The sequence below is a fragment of the Amblyomma americanum genome, chromosome 7, assembly GCF_052857255.1.
Source record: "Amblyomma americanum isolate KBUSLIRL-KWMA chromosome 7, ASM5285725v1, whole genome shotgun sequence".
NCBI lineage: Eukaryota > Metazoa > Arthropoda > Arachnida > Ixodida > Ixodidae > Amblyomma > Amblyomma americanum.
The window spans coordinates 70,112,264-70,134,634 of NC_135503.1; the positions used below are offsets into that span (position 1 = coordinate 70,112,264).

General features: G+C 43.5%; 1 protein-coding gene and 1 pseudogene across 1 annotated transcript; one reads left to right on the top strand and one right to left on the bottom strand.

The window, feature by feature from the left end:
- Nucleotides 1–1,932: 1,932 nt before the first annotated feature.
- LOC144097785 (procathepsin L-like) lies at nt 1,933–15,917 on the top strand. The gene is made up of 7 exons (XM_077630417.1): nt 1,933–2,002; nt 2,545–2,687; nt 8,251–8,445; nt 9,058–9,249; nt 9,977–10,142; nt 13,679–13,784; nt 15,818–15,917. Exons 1-7 carry the CDS (start codon nt 1,933–1,935, stop codon nt 15,915–15,917), a joined length of 972 nt encoding a protein of 323 aa, XP_077486543.1.
- Nucleotides 5,448–6,394, bottom strand: LOC144096815 (uncharacterized; annotated as a pseudogene).
- Nucleotides 15,918–22,371: the final 6,454 nt, after the last annotated feature.

Sequence of the window (22,371 nt, forward strand, 5' to 3'; positions counted from 1 at the left end):
AAGCTTCGCTAGTGTGAAACCCAAAGTTTGGCCCCTGTATTTTTTGCGTGGGACCCACCTAGGCTGAAGGCAGGAATACTAGCTAGGGGGGGGGGGGCTTAGGTGGGCTGTCCAGTCTGCTTAGGCCCATATATATCCGACGAGGGTCCCACTAAGCCATGAAATGGGCAGCCCAAGCGAATTGTGGCAGCACTGCACCTGCGGGGACCCATGTAGGTTTATTGCAGGCAGCCACGAGCCCTCATTGCCTATGTCAGACCCGCGTGAACCGGCCACCTTGTGCTACTGGGGTTAACATTCGTGGAGCGATCGTTGCACGTATATTTCTGGGGTCTTGGTACACGGCCAGAGGGTTTCTCACGCAGGCTGTGCGTTTGAAATGAAGCAGTTTTACACATTCCAATAAACTTTCAACAAAACAGATAAAAGAGAGATTCTATTCACTGGTCCGTTATGAAAACAAAACAGATAAAAGAGAGATCCTATTCATTGGTCCGTTATGAAATGTTTTAGGAGTACCAAATGCGTAATTCTGATGCTTGTTGTTTGCTTTGTATATTCCACTCCCCTCTATAAATTTTCTTATTTGTAGCTTTGTAGCTCCCTATTATCTTCAGTATCCTTCTGATTTTGTTTTCCTTTCTTTCTTTTTTTTTGGTGCGGCTTTTGTATTCTGAATTCCGGTTCCTTGTTTTTACACAATTTTTTCTAATTTTTTTGTAATATGGTTTTGTCCGAATTTTGATGTTACTTGCGAGGTTGGTGTCTACATTTTTTTGGTGGTTTTCTTTTTTGCTGCTTTTGGTTCCATTCTCAAATATTTTTTGCGAGATTTTTTTTCGTGCGCCACCCGCTATGTAATACCCTCTTGCATAGGGGCTGTAGGGGTATTTGAGTATATAAAGAAACTCACCTTACTGCGCCCTGAAGGCTAGCTTGGCACAGAACATTTTAGGACAGGCATAACATGACTCAAGCGAGGCATGTTGTATGGAGCATCCTCCTCCAATATCGGCCCAGTCAGAGAAATTGTAGCTTCTCGTCGTTCTTCAAAGAGACGCAAATAACTACTGCACTTGTGGAAACGACAATTGATAGCGTGCAGGAATAAACTTAAAAGATGACCATGCAACTAAAGCATTCCTGCTCGAATGTCGTCTAATCGTGGCAGCTTTTCTGAAGCGGTGCGTTTCTGCACGATCTGCATCCCGAAAGACCTGTCGAAAAGCCGTCTGTAACTAAAACCGCCTTTGTTTCGCTGAGATCGAGACTTCGTGTAAAATCGAATTTATTGATCTCAGTCTTGGAGCTTACAAGCACGTACTCAAGTGCACTTTTATTTCTAGACCGTGGTGGTTTGAGTCTTACGCAACGTGTACAGCGCCTCCAGTAACGCTAAAGAGATATACAAGCATATCTTAACAAGCAGCCTCTAATGACTTAAAGTGTATGAAGCGGTAATGGGCGCCATTTGTAATTCTTGACGTCAACATTGCGCTCTGGCGCACTGGTATAACCTCACATGGGCAAGAACTCTAAATTTATCGAAAATGAAACAATGGTGTCGTGAATATTAAGAAACATGAGAAAGAACCCTTAGCACTTGCAAATATGTTTCCTCCTAAAGTGTAGAGTGGCGAATAATACAAAAGGCGAGTTGATTTTTTAAAGGAGAAAAGTTTACAAAGATTTAAAAGTGTGCTATTTAAATGTACACGATAAATTCTTTCAATGAAGTTCTTTGGGAACAACAAAACAACGAAATACAATCATTATAAAACAATACACCTTTTGCCTTAATGATAACCTGAAACAATAATTTCCCAGCGGGCACAGAAAGAGCTTTAAAGCTTTATATACCCACCCTTCTTATTCGCAACTCGCTCCATCGCCTTCACCGTGATGCATCCATTGCTGATTCTATCGGCTATTATGGCAATTGCACATTCTGCAGAAGACGAAACTGTGCACGATGAATGGAAGGCTTTCAAAGCAAAATACGGTGAGCACTTTATTTTGTACTACATGATTGTTTGTTTTTTTCGCTAACTACGACAATGTCGCAGTCGTCAATATTAATTGGACTAACATCAATTTTTCTGCTGTCAAAGTGAAAATCTCGTCACATCTATGGGCGATTGAACAAAAAATCGTCGCGATGTTCTGCCTTTAGTATAGGCTATATGAAATAGTTAGCAAGCCTAAATTCCACTTCAAATATGCAGTAAGGTCTCAGCCAGTGACAGTATACAATTTTTTTGAGCAGAAAACAGTTTTATTTCCCCATCAACTATGCGAAAATTGAGCGTGAAACAGAAAAACATTAGTGCGAGCCCAAGTGCGAAGCGAGTAGAATAACAATAAAAGTCATCATCAATACCAACATCGATATAAGGCACTTCAGCATACCTAAGTCATTATTATGCCTGAACTAGAAAACGAAGTTTCCACGAATAAAATAAAATCATACAGAATGTTTAGTTTCCAACAATCCTAATGGGACAGAAGTGAATGGTCCAATATTTCCGCTCACTCCTCTACTAGGACGCAAATACAAATCTGCTGCTGAAGAAAAAGAGAAATATAAGATATTTGCCGCCAACAAGAAGTACATAGATGGCCACAACAAAATGTTTGCAAATGGTGAAGCCTCCTTTCAACTCGCCATGAACGAGTTTGGAGACATGGTGAGTTAAGTGCAGGGCGTTTTCCAAGCCGTTCTTTAACGTACTGACGCTCTGAAAAAATGATTAAGTTGTAATTAGGCAATAATAATTTATGTGACTTGTTCCAGAGCTGTGTTAATTCTTTCCAGTGCAGTTGAAAGCTTAAGAGACGCAATATGTGGCTTCTTATGTGCGGTAGTTTTTCATTGATAAGCATGTTTATCTTTAAACACAGAGATATGTTTTGCGGGTGGATATCCCACGGCAAGACGAACAATAAGTTCGTTATATAGGTCAATAAATATATTTTTTGACATCACTACAAACCTTTTATTTTTAGCTTATGGTGCAAGATTATATAGCAAAAGCGAAGGTCATCAATATTAATGGTGAGCTGTTTTTCAATATTCTTTGCGGGAAGTGAGGGTCGAAATAGCCAAACGTGAAAATTACGCGTTTCAAAGCCTATTAAGTTGGCTTTGCTGCTTTGCGAACTTAGAAATCAGAGTCGCTACGCGTGGCATCCTCACCGAATCCCGTCAGCTGCTTCTACGGTATAAAATACAGAAACCTTGTCAGTATGGTTTGGATTACAAATGCGTGAAACAGCACTTTATAAACGTGCAAGGCGGGAAAACTCAAATCGGGCAGCTTTAAGGTGTATATTTTTAACGCTTCCTTTTTACACCACTTTGTGAATGCAGAAAGTAAAGAAAACTGGCTCCCACCTTTGGTTTTCACAGCCTTCAATATCACTCGAAACAAAATATCGCACATAAAACTGTGAATAAATGTGTTGTGTTGCTTTCAGGTTTATAAACGTGTAATTACTGGCGTCGACCGCGTATATAATTTTGCGTATTGCTGTACATTCACCGTCATAGATCGCACTGACGTATCGTTTAACTTGCGGCATAGTCCCGCACCGACGTATCTCTCATAGTACTTAAAATAACTTTGCGATGAAAAAGATTACGGAGGGCTATTCAGGCTCTTTACGGGCTTTGAATGCGAACACATTGTATGATCGCGGGCTCTGTCGCGAGGTTCAATAAAGATGCCATTCTTTGTAATGAGACACCTACTCATTAGCACGCAGTCGTAAGGAAACGCACTCGCTAGGTTCACCTTTATTCGCCAAGAAGTGCGCGTTTTTGTGACCAATGGCTTCCGTGGTTGCCAAGCAACATGAAGGTCCTTGGTTCAATTCCCTGCACCTTCGAGAGAATGTTGACTCATTTTTGACCGAAAGCAATGCATAAAACGCTCAATGTTAACCAAGAATCTTGGGGTTGACCATAGCCAGCCTAACATAGCAACAGCCCATGCAGAAATAAAATAAATATTGCCGTTACTAGCCCGGGGAGCGCGAACAGATAAGCTTCGCTAACAGTTGCAGGAGAGCACCATGCTATCACTGCAGCCGATCACGCCTCGTGTTAAACTGCAACACACTCTCGCGCTGTGCATTGTACATAGTTGTATTCATCACCTTTTACCAGCAGTGCGAAGAGATCAGTGTTCTTTTTTTTTTGCACACGCAAATACAGCATAATATCGACAACGAATTCAAGATTAGGCACAAATTGCAGCTAGTTTATTCATAAAAAGCAGACGACTTATACACCCAAAAAGTGAAAGTTTGTATGAGGTGATTTTTGATAATAAAAAAGTCGCAAGTTGGACCCCGTCCTGTCTTCTTCGTCCTCATTGCGTGCACAATAAAGATATCTGAGAATGGAAAGCCTTACTGCAAACCGCTCATTACTGGGAAAAAGATTAGCTGAACCTCGATCAGAGCTTAAGCTCAGTGTAATATCGCAGCCAGACATGCGATGGCCCAAGAAGCCAACACCATCAGCCAACCAGACTAAATTCATGCTTTCTGATGTGTACTCAGTTTAACTACGTTGCACTTGCCCGGCTGCACTTTGTGAAACTAGTCAAAGCAATCTGGCGGCCATTTCTTTTAATACAAAGGTTGCACACCGCATATGTTGCAATGTAACCTTGTTTGTCGATTTCTTGTTGGCGTTATGCTACGGTCAACATTGTCTAGAGGAACTTTCACTGAAATGCGGTTCACAACAATTTACCTTATCGTATTCGGAATATTAGGTGCTCTGTTGCACACAGTATGGGCGGAGGTCCAACTTGCCTCATTTTTTTTCTTTGGTAGAGTTGTCCATCCGTACGAGACCAAGGATGATCTGTAGTTTGAACTTAAAAAGCTGAATTTATGAATTTTCTTCGAATCTTTCGCAAGAGAAGCACGTTAAAACCTCAGATACACTACCACCTCATAATGCTTTCGGCAAGTCTAGAGAGCACATCGACAATAATTCTAAAAACATTCGCTGCAGATATCGCAGCAAAATTTGGATAGAAGCAAAGGCCGCTATTGCTCTTGTTACAATAATAGAAGAATTAACGAAAGAACTGCCGATTAGGAAAGCAGTCACTAAAAAAGGCAGGGACCTCCACGTACGATACCGTCTCAATAGCCCTCAGTTTTATGGCCCCCTTCTGCTGTCGGCGCTTAAACCGCTACTACGTACAAAGGCTTTATAAAACGTCCTTGTTGTTCAGGTCTACCGAGTGAAGAGACAAGTGACTGCTGTTCCCCCCGCATGGGAAGCCCAAACAAGAAGCCGTTATTCATGCCCGAAGGCAGAATATATACACACTGAGGGGCACCGCCCCTTTGCTCCTAGCGCCATCGCGTGACAACTCAAACAAGCACAAGGCAGCGACCACTATATCTCTTCCCTCCTGAGAGTGTTACAAGTTCAACCTGCGCGGTGGTCTCACTGCACTACCGCGTTGCGTTCGAACCTGTTCTTGGTGTTCAGGCGGACACTCTTCCACTGGCAACCCCTGTATCTCAGGCGCAGAAGGTACGCGCAAAGGTCCCACCGGCAACGAGCAAGAAGAACTTTGTTGCGACTTTTCAGGTTTTAATGGCGAGGCTGCTGCCTGTTCTGAGATGTTCTGGGCAGTTGAGAAACGCACCACATGGCGACGATTTCTCTGCAGAATGCTGCCGGGAGCCTCAACCACGTACGACCGAGGTCGCTGAGCATTGCTGAGAACCAGACCACTGCAACCAATGTCCTTGACCCATACGTCGTCCCATTTTTTCAGAGGACTCAGAGCACTTGCACTGTGACACTGGTTGTAGTTCTTTCCCTGTTGCACCTTATTGCAGAATCCTGTGCACTGAACTTCTCGTGACTTGGCAATGCTAGCAGAAGTCGTTCTGGCAGCCCCGGAAGGCGTATTTGCGGTTTTCGTACCATCAGGAATTGTGCTGGAGATACGCCCCAAACACCAGGTGTGTCCCGGTAAGTGAGAAGGGCCAGGTACGGATCAGAGCTTTTCTCAAGCAGGTCCTTCACTGTCTGCACCATACGCTCGGCCTCTTCGTTGCTCTGGGGATATCGAGGGCTGCTTGTCTCATGACGGAATTCGTAAGGTCGGGTGCACTCAGTGAAATCGTTAGATACGAACTGAGGTCCGTTGTCTGTCTGCACGATGTCGGGAATCCCGAAGCGAGCAAAGCAACTCTTACTAGCAGCAATAAGCGCCGTTGCAGTTGTAGTCTCCAGTGTGACCACTACAGAGAATCTGGAGTAGTAATCGACAATCAAAACATAGTCACATCCTTTAAACTGGAACAGGTCGATTCCGAGGTGTTGACATGGCCTCTCCGGTGTGGGAGTTGGCATCAATGGCTCTGGACGTACGACTCGAATCTCGACACACTTGGGACACTGGGCCACAAGGTGTCCAATATGCAGGTTGCAATTTGGCCACCAAACGCACTCTCGGCCGCGTTCTTGACAGCAGTGTACCTCTTGATGCCATACGTGCAGCAGCGCGAGAATGTCTTGGCGTTGAGCAGACGGAATGACGATACGGCGATCTAACAAAAGCAGACCCTCGTACACACTCAGTCTGTCTCTTTCCTTCCAGTACGAAGCTATGTGGGTTGGTACTCTGTTCAAGGGAGGCCAGCGTCTCTGAGAGTAAGTCATGACCGAGGAACATTCCCCATCTGTAGCTTCCTGTCGGCGAACATCATCTAGCCGACTTGCCACCCTATGAGGTAGATCCTTCAGGACCTCGCCGATGAAGGCTTCCAGGCTGTTAAGGGCTTTCGAGGCTGGCGAGTAACAGTGTGCTCGTGATAGAGTGTCGGCCGTAGCTATGAGTTTCCCCGGTGCATAATTGACAGTGTACTGATAGCGCATAAGCTTGATCCGCATTCGCTGTACTCAAGGTGGCAAGATTTCAAGATCCTTGCTTGCAAGGAGGGATACGAGAGGAACATGACCCGTCTTGACCTCAAAGCTCAGACCGCAAAGATAGTGGTCAAGCCTAGCTACGGCCCACGTGACTGCCAGAGACCCCTTTTACGTCTTACTGTGGCGTTCCTCTGCAGGAGAGAGGGATCAAGAAGCATAGGCGACAGCACGTCAAAGTCCCGAAGGCTAATCTTGGAACAAGACGGCCCCCAGACCGTGAGAGCTTGATACTACAGCTGATGCTACAGTCTGGTAATGCGGGTCGTACTGTGCCATACACGTTTCTGAGCTGAGAAACGACTTGATGCGAGTGAGAGATTCCTCTTGGCTGTGACCACAAATCCAGGTGCTGTTCTTGTTGGATAGAGAACGAATGGGTGGCGTGACATCACGCAGGTTTGGAATGAAACGAGCCACATGGTTGACCATTCCAAGCAACCGGCGAACTCCACCGCACAAGGCGGTGACCACTGCACATGTGGTGCGAATTTTACGTGAACGTTGGGAGCTATGCGTCAGATGAAAGAATAAGAAAGTCGCGTAACATTTTGTCCACATATTTTGCACCTGTGATTAAAAGGGTAAACATTTATGTTTCGGAGTCTGCTTTCTCTTTTTTCACACTGTTTTAAAACTTTAAGTTCTTTGATTGCATAAACATCATCAACAAATAAACCAAGACCCCTGCGCTGAGTCCTTGCTGCCGGAAAAACACCGCCTAAGGTTTGCTGTCATGACTCCTATCTACCTGCCCTTTCGCTACCACGAATATACAAAAAATTTTGGGCAAAAAAATTTGCAGCAGTGGCCTCTTTTCGTGGTTGCAGGGGACAAGTTTTTGGGAACTCTATTGCCAGGTTGATAAATGATAGCAGGACATAATAAAAAGCCCTTTTATTTTAAAAGCATCTGCTTCTTCTCTCATGGCTTAAGCCATCGCATACAGCCATCGTAATAAAAAAACAACATTATCATGGCGTGTGCGTTAGTATATACCAGCACAGCTGTCGCCATTAGCCTTTTTAATTTGACCGTTTCTTCATGTGTCGATGCCATTAAAGCACCAGGAAGCACGACAAAGAGGCCATCGAAAATGAAAATTGGCATTTGAGACCAGGAAATGAAGCATTAACTGTCTCACTCATCTCCGTGGACAGCCGAACCGAATGTCTTTTCAAGCTTTCAGTAGGACTACACCCGTTGCTTGGAATAAATCGATTAAGGTTGTAAGTGTAATAGGCGCCTGCGGCGACAGACAACTCTTCTTTTTTTCGCAGCTCCCGGAGGAGTTCGTTAAGACGATGAATGGCTATCGTGCAAATGGAACAGAAAGTGGTGGTTCCACCTACATGCCTCCGGCGAACTTCAATGACAGCAGCCTGCCTCTCATGGTTGACTGGCGTGCAAAGGGGGCCGTGACTCCCGTCAAAAGCCAAGGGCCCCAATGTTCGTCCTGCTGGGCCTTCAGCACGGTAATTTTTCACTAGTCACGGTACGACTCTGCCCCACTTAGACTCTTGAAAGGCTGCGTGTCTTCACCCCAGAAGCTTTCCAGTGCTTACCAATATGTTCTAGAAGACGTTGTAGCGCTGTATGCTGGATTTTATGATGCTGGCATGATGGTTCTAATTGCGAATAATATAATACGAGGTCATTAGACTTCCTAGTTCCCAGTCTAACGAAGAATACCTTTGTTTCAGCTTGATAAGCAACTCATACTGGTAGACTCTGTTAACCGAATGCCTGCGCAAGCTAGTAGGCCAGGCTTCGAGAAATCTTAGTCTACGGTGATGATAATAATTCGACCCGACTGAATAGATGCTTGCCTTACCATTGGTGTACCTAACATGGCATGATATCACTGCACGGTAGTGCAAATCGAAAGACGCGTAGTTAAGCTCTAGCTAAAATCATGGTTCTCCTCGCATTGAAAGTTGCCCTTTCGAAACGTTTTTAGGACGGCATTTTGCAGACTGTGTGCAATATACTTCAACAGGGGAGCTTCATGCACACTAATTATGTGCGACCAACTGTTCGAGTCTTTTGAATATCTGAATTGCAAGTTTGTCTATTTCACAACGCAGACTGGATCTCTAGAGGGCCAAAATTTTCTCAAGACTGGATACCTCGTCTCGCTTAGCGAACAAAACCTGGTTGACTGCTCCGGCCCTTTTGGCAACGGTGGCTGCAGAGGAGGCAAAATGACCAATGCTTTTAAGTACATTCAGGCCAACGGAGGCATTGACACTGAACAAATCTACCCATACATGGGGATGGTAAGTTCCGGTATCCACTGTACTCACCTCACAGGCAATCAAAATGCGCAGTGCAAAAAGATGTGATCGGCTATTAGATAAGGAGTTGTACGTGTAGTTTACCAAGTAAAGACAGACTATACTCTTAAACTAAATTCGCCAAAGGGAGCCAATGGTTTTGAATGGGTTCTATGAATTGCATTGGGGTATTCGGGACATATGTGAGGCCCTCGTAAGTTACGACTTTGCATTAAAATCTGTTAAAGGCAGTCGGAGTCCACATTCGGTTTCAATTGCATGAGCACGCACAATATGAACATTTAGGGCACTAAATGACGTTGTATGTGCCCGAAAACAAGTCAGCTTCCAATGAAAAGGTATTCTTCCGAATATAACTGTTTCTTTTCCTCTCCACACTTCAATTTATTGGTCGGTTAGTGTATTCGCGCCATGAGGGAACACTGCAGACGGTAGGATGGAGTGAAGTGGATGGCTTCGAAATAATTTCTGCCACCTGGGATTCCTTCACGTGCATGCACACTTCCACACACATGTGCTGCTTCCTTTCACTACCACCCAAATCACTCAACAGTGACCAGGATTAAAACCCTGAACTCTTGCTCAATAACTGAATGCTGTGTCGGGTGAATTACCACGCAAGATGACAGTGCTTTTGTGCGCCTCGTGCTCTGACAGCAAAAGTGCTCCGAAATTTGTGCGTTATTTATGGCAACCATTTGTGGCGCAGGACCAATACTGCTCTTTTAGAAGAGAGTACGTCGGGGCGACTTGCACTGGACACAAAGTCATTGCGAGGGGGTCCGAGGACTTCCTTAAGATGGCTGTCGCTACTATTGGTCCCATTTCGGCTGCTATCGATGCGAGCCACCCTAGCTTCCAGTTTTACCATGGAGGTAAAGATTTCGGTTCTCCTTTGTTTGAAATAATCTGTGCTGCTACGTTTCCTTGAAGTGTACCAATACAAAATTTTAAGGGTATAAGGAGATTCTTTTTAGGAAGTTTCAGACGCAGCAATGTACTGGATCATTACTCAGTATTATTCTGAATGCCTTATGAGGGTCCACTCAGCATTTCTACCTGTATTCATGCGCGTCAAGATGTATTAGCTCCTAATGTTGCGGCCTCATCGAACTATCCTGTGAACAATCACTGCTCTCCATCGACAGCGATGTAATAAAAATTTGTTGGTCCAGTTTGCCCGATCTAGCTTGACCTCAAGGTGGATTTCAGCGCTAGCGCCAACCGAGGCCAAAACTCCTTGTAAAAAATTTCTTGTGAATAACAATTGACACCGATAATTTGTGTTTTGGATCATTTTCAAGGTATTCTTGTTCAGTAGACCTTTTTCAAGGCAAGAAAATGAAAAATCAAAAACTTTGTGCCTGTACGCCTGCATGTGTAAACTGCGCGACTTTATACCATATCTCGTATTTTTTGTGAGTGCCCTTCGTACAGTTCTGAAAGGAATTTTCTACGCAGTGCGCTGGAATACATTCGTGCACGGTTGCTAATGGAGTTCAAGATTTTTGGACACTGCCCGCAGTGGTGATTGGCCGTAAGGGCCTGCCAGGCCCTTTTGCGGTTTATATGAGTGTCAGGCCTGCACGGCCGCCTGTGACTTTCCCGAAGCCTTTTCGCCTTCTTATCACTCCCTTTTCTCCCTCACCTTTGTGACCCCATCCCTTTTCCCCAGTGCAGTGTAGCAGACTGGTTTCATCTCGGTTGGTATGGTTGACCTCAGACAATGCTGGCACATACCCACTGCGGGTAAGCGGCCACGACACTGGCGGTCAATTGCTGGCTACAGGAACGTTTTGACGGGAAAAAGAGTTGCAATAGTATATAGGCTACTCCTTTTCTACCGGTTAACCTCCCACTTTTCCTCCTCCTCTTCCTCCTCCTCCTAGGAAACATTATGCTCCCTTTATTCTAGGTAGACATACACTTAATTAGGAATGTTCATTGCGAGTAGAAAAGTTTTTGTCATATTGAGAACGACGTCAGCGTATCCGTAACAGTCTTCCTTAAGTAGAACAAAGCAACCAGAGTACATGGACTTGTCAGTTGAAAATGCATTAAATGTTTCTCTCGGTAGTTCTCTCTCCACAGTCTCAGAAACAAAAAAAACATCGTTACGGTCTTTCCCACAATCTACCCTTATAAAGAAGACAATGCCCGCGTAAAAACAACCGAAATATTTCAGGCAATCTATATTTATTACGTAATTGTAAAAAAAAAAAGGTTTAACATCTGGAAATAGCTAATGGGTCAAGAGGAATGCAGCAGTGGGGAAGTCTGGATTAATTGCCAACACGCGGGTTTGTTTAACCTCCGCTGGCATCGCAAAGTACATGGCCGCTTTGTAATTTGCATCCATCAAAGTAGGGTGAAGGTGGCCAGGATTTGATACATCGAGTTTTGTATGAGCAGCTAAACGCCAAGACTGATGAGCCGCCGTGGTGTGTTTAACTGTTCAATCAACTAAGAGGGAACTTTTAAGTCGGTAATTACGCTTGTATTGCTTTGACAGACTACAAAAATGCGATAGAAACAAAATATTTCTCGCGCTTGGTTTTTTCTCTTTCTCCCCACTTATCCTCTGTCGGTGTTCGTTGGAGCAGCCGCTTAGGACACGCTGCGGTTCGCTGCGTCGTTGTCTCCTGTCTTCTCTCTCTACTCACTCTCAGGTGTCCTGCTGCAGACTCGTTAAACGAAAATGCAGTTTCTAGCAGGAAGATACACCAGGAGGCGGTCGCATCGCAATCTTCTACGTTCCCACTACGCAAGTGGTGTTGATTGTACACAGAACGTTCATTAGGATAAGAACATGTAGGTGGCACTTCATTAAAGAATGCTAGTCACGGAGTATGTTGATCCTCTAAACTTAAGCTAGCAGCACCAGTTGCAACCCCAATGAAAAAGTTTTTTTTTTTGCTCTCACAGCAGCTTAAATAATGCAGGGCTCGTTCTGATCACTACAAACAAAATATCGAGATTTACTGTTATACTTATTGATACAGGACGTTCAAAATCAAGCTTTATAAATTTGTATCGCTAGGCACTCATTTTTGCATTTAAATCCACCTCCGGATATAATTTATGCGACCACGATGACATAAGGTGAGGTTATCATTGTTACCGTGATGCACCTAATTAAATAAAATCGCCCAGTAAAAAAAACACTCAAAAGACGGAACAAAGCGAGGAGACGAGGCACACACACGAAAACTGGTCGTCGAGTGCGTGCCTCGTTTTTTCGCTCTGTTCTTTCTTTTGACGGTTTTTTTTTTCCTGAACATGTACCAGCTGACCCAAATTTCAACTCTACTAAATAAAATAAATATTGAACTTTTAGTGCCTGCAGTAAGAGGGCCTGTTTATGTTGGAAGCTAGCAGCTAGTCGTGTTTCGACGTAATTCTATTTTTTGGATTTATAGCACGCCTGTGTTCCGAGATATTCATGGCCAAATGTTCAGCTGGAACCACGCAATTGCGCACGAAAGGCGGTGATGGTGGGCGCGAACTCCTTCCGACGTTACTGTGTCGAGCAACCCGTAAAGCGGATAACTTTTTCTCTCTCACCGTCGGTTTTTGGAATTTCCGAAAATCATGACACAATAGCTGCGTCACACTAGAAGAAATATGCATGTCGACCGCCACTGCCACTTCAAATATCTCGGAACGCGCGCGCTCTAGAGTCCTCATGAACGGAGTAGTCTAGATTAATGACAGACTCTATGTTCGAAATATGAAGAGTAACGGTAGCCGCAAAGGCTAAAAAGGTGAATAATATATTTCAGTGGCAAATGTCATCTTACTTTCTGTCCCATTTCCGCATAGCTTATGTGCGTAGGTGGATTTGACCCACCACTCAGTGTCTAATTTTCAGACATCATTGCAGGGTATTTATTTACACCCTGTAGTTACAATACACTCTGCAGCGCCAAATTTTACAAGGTAGCGGGTACAACAATAAAGGTACGAGACATAAGATAAAATCACATGAATAAAAAAGACAGACAGGGCAAAGGAGCAATACGGCAAGACAAGTGAAAGGCAAATGTAAGCAAGAACAGGAAGCAGCAAATTAATTCTACAGTGGGTGGTTTGCAAGCGTAGTGCAACAAAAAATTATTGATTTATCTCAATAACACATCCCGATAAACATTCACATATTCTACCGGAACTGATTCTATTAAGATTTACTGGGGAGAAAACAAGCACTTAATGTTGTTTACTTGGCAGGTAATTTCAGGAAAACTAAAACTGTGGTTCCTCCTGTTTGAAACTTAGTGGGGTGATTTGCGGTGTTTCCTTATCAATGACTCTCGAGTCGGTGCATAATGAGTGAGGAACTTTAAGCCTTTGCTTCTGGCGTCTGATCTGTAGCTGTTTTGCCATTTACAGTTACTTTCTGCTTAACTCGCAGAAGTGTTCTACGAACCTATGTGCAGTAGCCAGATTTTGGACCACGCTGTTCTAGTCGTTGGCTACGGTGTCCAGGCTGGCAGGAAATACTGGCTCGTGAAAAACAGGTAAAGCCTCTGCAAAGCTCGACTTAAGGCTAAAAATCAATATCGCAAAAAATTCTTCACGTGACTTCGCTGCCTGCGGCTTTAAAAGCTGCCTAAATATTAGAAGCACTTGTAGCTGGACGTGTCGCTGCATATTCAAGAAAGACCGAGGAGTTCAAAAAATATGAACCCTGACGCAGTGACGGAGCAGGACAAGAGCTCTTCCCGTTCCTTTACAACGTCTCAGATCGTAATTTTTGAACTTTTGCGCCTTTTCTGCCTATATTTATTTACCTGACCCTTTCTTCATTCTAGCCCATGGAATCGCAGCCATCGCAGCGGCGCATTTGTGTTAGGAAGCGGTGGCCACATCATGAATAGCTTCAACCAACTTTCTCGGCTGAGAAAAATTAACACAAAAACACAATCAACTAGCAGGCACTATAACTTTTTGTTTAACTATTCATCATTGTTTCAGTCCTAATTTTGGAAAAATATAATGAAACATTCTTATTGGTTCTGTTTCTAAATTGAGTTGAAAGCTCATTCTTTAAGGAAGCGTATCATCAAAATCAATAAATTAAAAAACGTATGACTCAAGGATGCAGTACAAAGGCATTCATTAAATTTCTATTCACTGAACTGACAGCTCGTGGCTTGTATACCTCTATCCACATTTGCGCTGTCTGTAGAGCGAAACTTAATTGCACAAGCATAAGCGAAAGTAGTCGCGGCCTCTTTCCTATCTACATCGTCGCACTGAACGCAGCCGCCCATTGCATTGTTGGAATCAGGAAAAGTAACTTCCGCGACTGACTGCTGCTGTGCTTTCTTTCGTTCTACGCGCTCCCAGGCTATTGCCATTGTTGTGCTAGCGCACGCACTTCTTGCCCCCAAATTTGTCATAGGATCAAATTTTGAATAAGTTAAGAACTTACTTTAAAATAAACTCTAAAAGAAAGCAGCAGAATCGTAGAAGGCTTTTTTCTGGTCAATCCCAGGCACAAGGAACGTATCTGCAATAGAAGTAGTAAAGTGTACAAGAAATTGTCCGAATTTGAACTAACCGAAGTACAAAAACTATGCTACAGTGGAACTGTTTCCATCGAAGAAACGTGATAGGATGACTTTTGCGCAACAAGTGTGTTAAGCAGGTGTACTGAACAGCACGGCATAAGTAAGACGTAAAGGTGAGGTTGTCAACCAGTTTACGTGCCCAGTTGACGAAGTTACACATCGTCAAAAAAATGAGGATTAGCATAGTCAGTATACCTTAATGGTGCTTCTCTGCGCTACCTTTATGAAAGGCCACATTGTGCGGCCAGGTTATAGGTGCCTAACAAATGAAACGAACTTCTGATGAATAAGCGAAGAACTTCTAACAGCGACATTCGTCGGGCGGCCACCACCTTTGTGAACTGGCCTGATTGACACCTAGCTTCGGACGAACCACGAAGAGTTGAAGGCGCCAGCCAATGGCGGTGGCGAAAGCTAGGTCGTTTTCAAAACGAATTGTACGTCTGTTAGCACCGACACTCTTGAATCAGGAACACTGGTGCCGGAGCCTGCGTTGTACGCAGTCAGCAGAGCGTGAAATTGAGATGATCTCGAAAATGGACACTAGTTCAAGTCTAAAATAAAACTTTTGTGAGAAACATACTCATCTCAATTTTAAATAGCCGCGTTAGCTACGAAAGGCAAAATGCGTCAAAGTCAAGCGCCCCACTCCAAATCGGGGCTGGGGCGCCTTAAAATAAGTCATTTCACACATTGAAACACGCAACCTCTGTTACGTTTACTGTAAAGGAGTAAAAATAAACCACTAAGCAATTTTAAAGTACGTGCATGCGCCGCTCGCCTAAGATTGCCTTAATTAGCGGCGTTTTCTATTTGTTAATTATTCTGAATTAGGTCAGCCTAAACTAGAAATCCTTCGTAGCAGTCGCTTCGAATTGTAGTGTGAAACTATTTTAATTAATCCAATGACTTTGATAACCTTTATGAACACGCAAGGTGTTGTTGCACAAAACGTTCCGATCTCTTTTTTTTTCCAGCTATGGTCCATCCTGGGGCCTGAACGGTTACTTCCTCATGTCTCGCGACTTGAACAACCACTGCGGCATCGCCACAGACGCAAGCTTCCCTCTCGTCTGAGCTAAATCTACTTCTACAGAAAAACATTGAAGCGGAAGTGTTATATTTTATTAATTAATCAATGAGCAGGAGAAATAAAGCGTCCTCGGCAATAGTTTTCATTTCCTGTGATACAAGTGTAGGTACAAAAATAATATAATACACACCTAACAAACAAAAACACCAGGAAGCTTCTTTTTGTTAAAATCAATGGTTGGCTTCAGAGCATCAGCGAAAAAATGGCAAGATTTCATTGACTTTTTTTACCTTTTCTTCATGGGGACACTCGGTGAACTATAACCCAGAATAAAAACAGGGTGGGGCTAAATGCTACTGAAGTATTGCGGCTATGCCTGCTGAAAACTTGTTTTCTCAGGGGCTTAGCTCTTCGTAAACTTTGCTGTGAATTATGTAAGTATTTGTGCAGACATTTCTTCGTTCCATATACTCATTTCATAAAGGAGCTATGCGTCCTCCATACGGAGCAGCTAATATTGAAGCAATGGAAAGGCCAACAAGCGAACTGTTCCCTTCTTTGGCGCAAAGTGTTATGCAGTAATTAAACCTAGCAAATCCGCGAAATCTTTTTTTCTGAACCGCTACCTTACAGACATTCCAGTCCACTTTCCTTCCTTTGTACAGGACACGCTGCAGCTTCTACGAATAACAGACGCACTTAATGACGCAGCCATTATCAGAAAGGATAGCGTACTGGTTGCACGGAATAACGCCGCTTTATATTCAAATGTTTCATTAGGAAGGAATCGAAGCGCTTGCGAAAGCTCTAACTCAAAATCCACACCAGCATGAAAATAAAGTTCATGTCTCGCTACTTGAGCTAGTGCTCACACACAAGTTTTTTTGTTTCGATTCTTAATACCTTCAGGTATTTGGAAGAAGTGTAGGTAATCCCTAGCCCCAACATGCGGAAACATTTTCACAGAGTTAATATAGTCTAAACTTCTGAATTAAATACCGCTCGTGTAGCTGCCCCTATAGACAACAATTTCATGAGTTTGGAACACGGGTCCAGACCCTAAAAGTTTTCGTCTCACAACTTAATTCGTTCGAATCCAGTAATCAATTCACCTTCCACTACTCGAGGACGCAAGTAAATTTTCTTGACACTAGGATGTGTTTAGGAAATAACCAGTGTAAAAAACCATTATCTTCAGGAATCCTACATACGGACAGGAATACTTAGATTTCACTAGCCGGCGACGAAGAATCTCAGCGGAAAGCATATTTTCCGGCCAGGCAGCCAAATTTAGAATAAGCTGCACCCATGACAACGGCTATTTGAAACATATCCACAAGTGACACCATAATTAATAGAACTCTGTTATTAATTCTCTTAAAACTGGTTTTCTCTACAGTCAGAATTTTTGTTGGCCTAACATATAACTTGTCTAAAAAAGAGCGATGTTCCTTAAATACGACAGGCCCTGTTTGGGCCTGTGCAAAGGCCTACAGTATTGTTAAATAATAAAAGTTAGCCGTGAGCGGCCCCTGCACTGAAGACAAAATAATCGAACTCCCATCCTTACGTAAAGAAGATTCGGTGGAAATGTCGCCCTATTGTGATGGCCGTCTAAGGAAATAATTCACCAAGCGTAACATAGACTCAATATAAATGTAATATATAGGCTAGTACACGCTAGGCTCGACAAAAAAACTCCGCCGAGAATAAGGTCATGCTCTTATCCTTAACGCAAGACATGCAAGCATTTTCAAAGCGACACTACTGTTAGAAGGGCGGCAAGAGGCTTCATCTTCGATATAAAGACGAGCTTGAACGGCGTTCCTTGGAATGTTATCTGCATGCTTCAATGATCCTTATATAAGACACACTATATCAGACAAACCGGACTATAAGTGAGCGCGTGACTGAATGGCCACCGTGCTGACACAGGACAGGAAGTTTAAAATTGGAGCGCCCACTTCAGCTTAGCTTTCAAAGTATGACACGATAGCTTATTGGGTCAATTCCCATATACGTAGAGGGTAATCTTCTAATTTACAATCATACGTCCCTGGCAGTCCTCATACCCCTCCTGGCAATGGTGAAACGGTTAAGCGATGTGCCGCTTCCCTGCGATGGCAGGTGCTCTCAGCGGTGGGCCTTGTGCGGCTCAATTTGCTCTTCCCGAGCGAGCAATCATTAATTAACTGCCATCTTCAACAGTAGGAATTTTACGGTAGTCGGGTTGCGATGACGGTTCCAGTTTTCGTAACCAAGGTGGCCCATCCGACTCCCAGGTCGCTCTTTGGGCATCACCTGCCAGTGTCATTCTCGTGATTTTTCCCTGAAAACGCCGGAGCGGACAACGTCGTCACTGAATTTTCTGGACAACGGAGGCTTCAAATGCTATCGCGTTAAAAGGCAGTGTTGGAATATTTATGGAACACGGTCAGAACTTGAATGCCCTTAAACTGTACATTCCCAGTCTGTCTTCAAATCCGCAATTGACAAAAATACACAGAAAAATTCCTAATACAAAGCTAAACTTACAACCAGCCGCAATCAACACCTCCAAGAGAAACTTAGGATCTCTCTGGTATATTCTTGCACTGACGTAATTCTTTAGGCAGGTGTGGTAAATGGCGAGAGCAAAAGTAACAAAAAGAAATTTCGTCTGTTTTTTCAGTACTTCCTATCACCTCTTCACCGTTTCTCTCAATGTACCGTGCCCTCTCTCTTCTTACTTATTCATTGTTTATTCTTACCTCCTTTCACATTGGGCTCTTCACCATCTTCAACATTTCTGAACAACCCTTGGCTTTTTCACTCTATTCTCCTCCTCCCTGCCTTTCCACCGTTCTCCGCACCTCTTCTCTTTTTTTATTCGCATCCACCTTTTAAGTTTTGCCGTGATGCTCAAATGCTAACTCTTAGGATTTCCAGGTCATCTTAACCAGTGATAGCTTGAGACAACTCGCAGCTGCCCGTGCATGGACGCAGCCTTCTATGTCCAGTATCGCTACATCTCCTCGATCCCCACAGCCACAATATTTTCTCTTAAGGTGCTCTTTTTCTTATTACAATTTTTCAGGCAAATAGTCGAATTCTCTTTACCTGCCTCTATTCCTGGATATGAATTTTAAATTAGCGCTCCTCATCCTAACACACTTGCTGCTTCATATATCCTTCCTTCTCACCGAAGTTTCCTCCTTCGAGCAAAGCCCTATTTAGAGAACGCTTTGCCAAGACGAAGGCAAGTCGTCTTGTGGAAACGTTGGCAAGCACCCTGAGGCTGCCCCATCCGTCCTTGTTAACTTCGCGTTATCAAGAAAACCATTTACCTACCCTCTCTCTGCCATCAGATCTTTGAATAGTTCTGCATGAGAAGAGGTGGCTAGTGTTTTAAGACCTTACTTTGCCGCCTTTTTAGACATGTTTGTTGCGCGGCGTTTACTCGAGGCAGCTTAATGAAAATTTAATGCACATGTTTTTGACGCGGTATTAACTCTTAAGTACGCGCTCTGCTCCTAAGTATGCACGCGCTTTTGATGGTGTGAAGAGATCAGAACGAGTTCATTTTTTAAATGAAATGTTACCTAATATAGCAAAGAAGCACAACTTTTTATGTTATTTTCAAAAGTGAATTTATTGTTAAGCTAGCTGCCATAGTTATTGAGTAATAAGATATAACACCCGCGTAAAGTGATGCCTGAACCGAATAGAGAAGTACGTGAGTATAGAGTGCTCTCGTGTGTTCTGCCAGGAAGTTCACAAGCCTTGCACAGTGAATTAAAGATATCAGCTTTTTTACATGAATAGTACTCATTGAAGCAAATGTTTCTCTTGCATAGACATTCACGTATTGAGGTTTCTTCAAAAACAAATTACTTGCACAAATTTATTGCAATTCAAATATGAAAATCAAGTGTTTTATTCCACTGTTAAGCGTCTGAAGGTTCCTACGCACAAAATAATAGCCGTTCTACTGTAATTCTTTAGGAAATGCCGAACAATGAGCGATCGCAATCACAAAAATTGTGAAAGATGAGAAATTCATTCCTAAAGTTTATTCATTATGCGGCTTCGTTCATCTTGTCCTTTGCTTTTAGTTCGGTCACAGAAATACAGCATGCCAATAAGCGGAAGCTCTCAGCTCTCATCTTCATGGTGATATATTAGATGGTGGCACTCCGTCGTACGCAGAGCGCGGAGTGTTCAATACGCAGGGACTGTCAGAAGAATGACTCGCTTCAAACTTGAAATTAAAAAATAATCAAGAACATAAACTGAGAAATGAAAAATTGTAATCAAAATTGCCATGTCATTCGAAGCGTCCCCCGTTAACCAGAGCATAATATTAGAAGTGACTGTTTATGATCAGCATGTGGCTACAATTTTTATTTCTTTAGTGCCTCTGCGGCACTTGGCTGCCTTGATGTCTTCATACTTCTTTGCTTGTGAGTCCTGTTGTAGCATGATACCGGAGAGGAAGCTCCACAGGGAAGTGCTTTCGCTTATCTATTCTCAATTTTTTGATGGTTCTCTACATGCTAACGGCGCGATATCGGTATGCCAGGAGCTGTAGATGGTGTGGAAATATGGGGGACCAGCCTTCCGAACCCCCGCACTCCCACTCCGCGGATGCAGCATTCCCGCTCGCTAACCGTGGAGGGGTTCTTGCTCGAGGAAACAAAGGGAAGGGACGACAAAGCGTGTAGGCTCATATGCTATCTATTACACTTGAAATTAATACAAAGAGCGGGCCAGCTAGCTACAAAACATAAACGAGGCATTCCTCGGAAAGAGAAGGCTACGTAAGAAGGACTTCCGACTTACCGGCTTGGGCAGGGGTGCTACATAAGCAAGGATATATACATTTTCTATAAGCGATCGTTGCTATAAGCGATTGACCGACGAATCGCAAGATGTGTGCTACACTGGCTACCCATCCAAAACCGGTGGAGCAATATTGAGCAGCCAAGCCCAATGTGTATACATGGTTGGGAAGCCATCGCAACTACTAAAGCAATACTGACCAACATATACCAAGACATGTCTAATCTACACAGGCCATAAAGGTTGGGATGACAACCTTGACCTATGTATACAATTATGTATGCCACTCTCGCTAGCCATCGCAACTGTTCCGGCCAATATCCGCCAGCATTTGCCAGGTTGTACGCGATGTCGGGCTGCCATTATTTCTGGCTGGTCATCGTTGAACGTTGTTCACTGGTGTGGGACAGTGTTGGGAAATACAGGGCATAACCGTGCCATTAATGGACGTGTTCTCCAATCGAATCGCCATTATTGGTCACGCATTGGCAACAATGGGCCACCGTAGAACCACGGATTTCCAACACGGTAACAATATCGGGCCGATGACATGTGATGCCTGGGAATGAGGTTTGACTGATACTAAAAGACGCTTCCATAGCAGAAAAAAGAATTAAGAAATTTTTCTTCTACTTAATTCGAGCATATCATGCAAAGACTGAAAAGTACAGTGTGCTTCTGATTTGAGGTAACTGGTGGTGTAGCTTTGCCGTTCGGGCCACTGCATAAATTTGGTTTCAACGCAGGAAGCATATTTTGGACATCGGCTGGCGTTGGTGTCACATAAATTTCTTCATTACCCTTTGTAGCCAAAATAACTGCTTTTTCGGCTAGCGTGTTAAATATGTGATGGGAACGCAGGGCCTTCTGCATTGAGGAAATATAAGCTTGCCGTCAGTGCCTTTTTAGAGTAGAGAAGTGCATTCGAAGGAAGCTTGGCATGCCTAGCTGGACGCGACAGAGTAAGGCGGGTAAAATAAATAAAATTTTAGGGGATGAGGTGGCCACAGCTTTAATACAGAGTTATATGGATATAGTAGATGCCTTTCTCATTCTTATGACGCAGTTGCGGTAATGGTGAAGAGGGTTCATCAGCAGCCGCTTCTTGCCCTGGTGTGTGTCAGTCCATCTAACTCAGAGATAAACACTATGAGGTGATGCACAGTTAGTGAAGCCGTATGGAGCAGTCTAAGTAAAAGCACTATATCAGTAGACCATTAAATAAACCAGCACTCAATCTGTTTTACCAGGATTTTGAGATGTGCTCTGCTGTAAGAAACTGTCTTTGGATATGTCACAAGTTGAAATTCCGCATGCTTAAGATAAGGGTCCGGAAAATATAATGCAGTGTGTTTTTTTTGCTAGGGATGAATTCCCACTCGGCACGTTTTACGTCTTAGCAGTTTCTAGAACCGGCATGCCGAAAAACGTTTATATTGCGTTTCCAAAATTTTCTTCCTATTAGCACCTGGGTAGGCATAGCACATCATGCGTCTCAATATGTTGACTTTATACAGCTTTACCTCCGAACAATTTCTTAAAAAATAGTTACGCCAGAATACTGGCACAAATATCACTGAACGACAGCAGATTATTTGTGAGCGCTGTTATTTGATACGCCGCAGCCTCTCAGTATTTAGGTGCTCGTTTACCGCAGGAAAGTCTCTTTCAATCTCT